The 1,185-nt window shown below is 37.4% G+C and overlaps 1 protein-coding gene across 1 annotated transcript in view; it reads left to right on the forward strand.

Annotated features, from left to right (window-relative positions):
• The window catches only part of srd5a3 (steroid 5 alpha-reductase 3), a gene marked incomplete at its 5' end in the record, with an annotated part of 9,669 nt that extends 8,833 nt beyond the window's left edge, over positions 1-836 (forward strand). The window contains one exon of the mRNA XM_014034554.1: positions 273-836. Within this exon, the coding sequence (XP_013890008.1) occupies positions 273-532 (260 nt within the window). The remainder of the gene's footprint in view (positions 1-272) is intronic.
• Between the last annotated feature and the right edge of the window lie 349 nt (positions 837-1,185).

The raw sequence follows: 1,185 nt of genomic DNA on the forward strand, positions 1-1,185 counted from the left end.
TATTTAAGACTCAAATTAAATATTTAGCTTGTTAACTAAATATTTAATTTGTAAGTTAAATATTTAGTTTATAAATTATAACATTTACAAATGTATGAGTCATATGGTGAAAAACTGACTCTGAAAAATAAATCTGTTGTTTTTATCTTATAAAAGGCTAAATAAAACAAAAAATTTGATAGTAATTTTTGACTGTGTAGCTTTACTAACGGCACCCCATACAAATGGCTCTAGATTCACTTGTGTCTTCTTGTTTTTGTCTCCTGGTTCAGGCAGAGTGGAGACGTTGGCCCACAGGATGCCAGAGGGGGGCTGCTTCCAGCTGGTCTCATGCCCACATTACTTTGCAGAGCTGCTGATCTACGTCTCACTTAGCTTGGTCTTTGGTGGCCTCTCTTTGACCTGGTGGCTTGTGGTCCTTTATGTGCTGTTCAACCAGGCTCTGGCAGGGCAGCTGAGCCATGAGCTGTACATCAGCAGGTACAAGTCCTACCCAAAGTGTAGAAGAGCCTTCATACCTTATGTGTTCTGAGTCTTTTTACTGTATTTAGTGGTAATTATCAGGATCCGTTAAAAAAAAAAAAATAAAAGTTTTCGGCCTTAACAAGATGATTTTGACCAAATGAAGCTCGCTTCTCAAGAAAACCACTGAAAATTTTCAAAGCTCCTGGTGAGATGTGAATTATTTGTCAGACTGATTTATAAAGACATAAGAGATGTCACTTTTCTTTATACATGTTTTTGTCATAAGTACTTTTAAGATATGACTGTTTTCACTACTGTGTCTTGTGTAGTGTAATTATTAATATGATTGAAATAAAGTGATTCCAGTTTAATCTGTATCTGTGTGTGTTTATACATACTACATACAGTGGATCATTTTCACAGTACTTGCCAACAAAATGAGTCATTTGTGGAAAGTGAGGACATTTTCTTGGTCCTCACTTTTTTTTGCAAATCTACTGCACTCTACTAGTTGTACGGAGCCCGGGAGGGGACATGGGGGATTTTTTTTCTTTTGCGTTCCCACNTGTGATAAATTTCCCCTAATAATAAATAGAAAGTCTCCCTCTACATCAAACACCTGTGCTGGGGGGACAAATTTGTAAACTAATTAGTATAATTCTTGAACTGATGTCAGGGACCACACAAAATCAGTTCAGGGGCCACAAATGGCCCCCGGGC

The sequence above is a fragment of the Austrofundulus limnaeus genome, unplaced genomic scaffold, assembly GCF_001266775.1.
Source record: "Austrofundulus limnaeus strain Quisiro unplaced genomic scaffold, Austrofundulus_limnaeus-1.0 Scaffold2167, whole genome shotgun sequence".
Taxonomy (NCBI): Eukaryota; Metazoa; Chordata; class Actinopteri; order Cyprinodontiformes; family Rivulidae; genus Austrofundulus; species Austrofundulus limnaeus.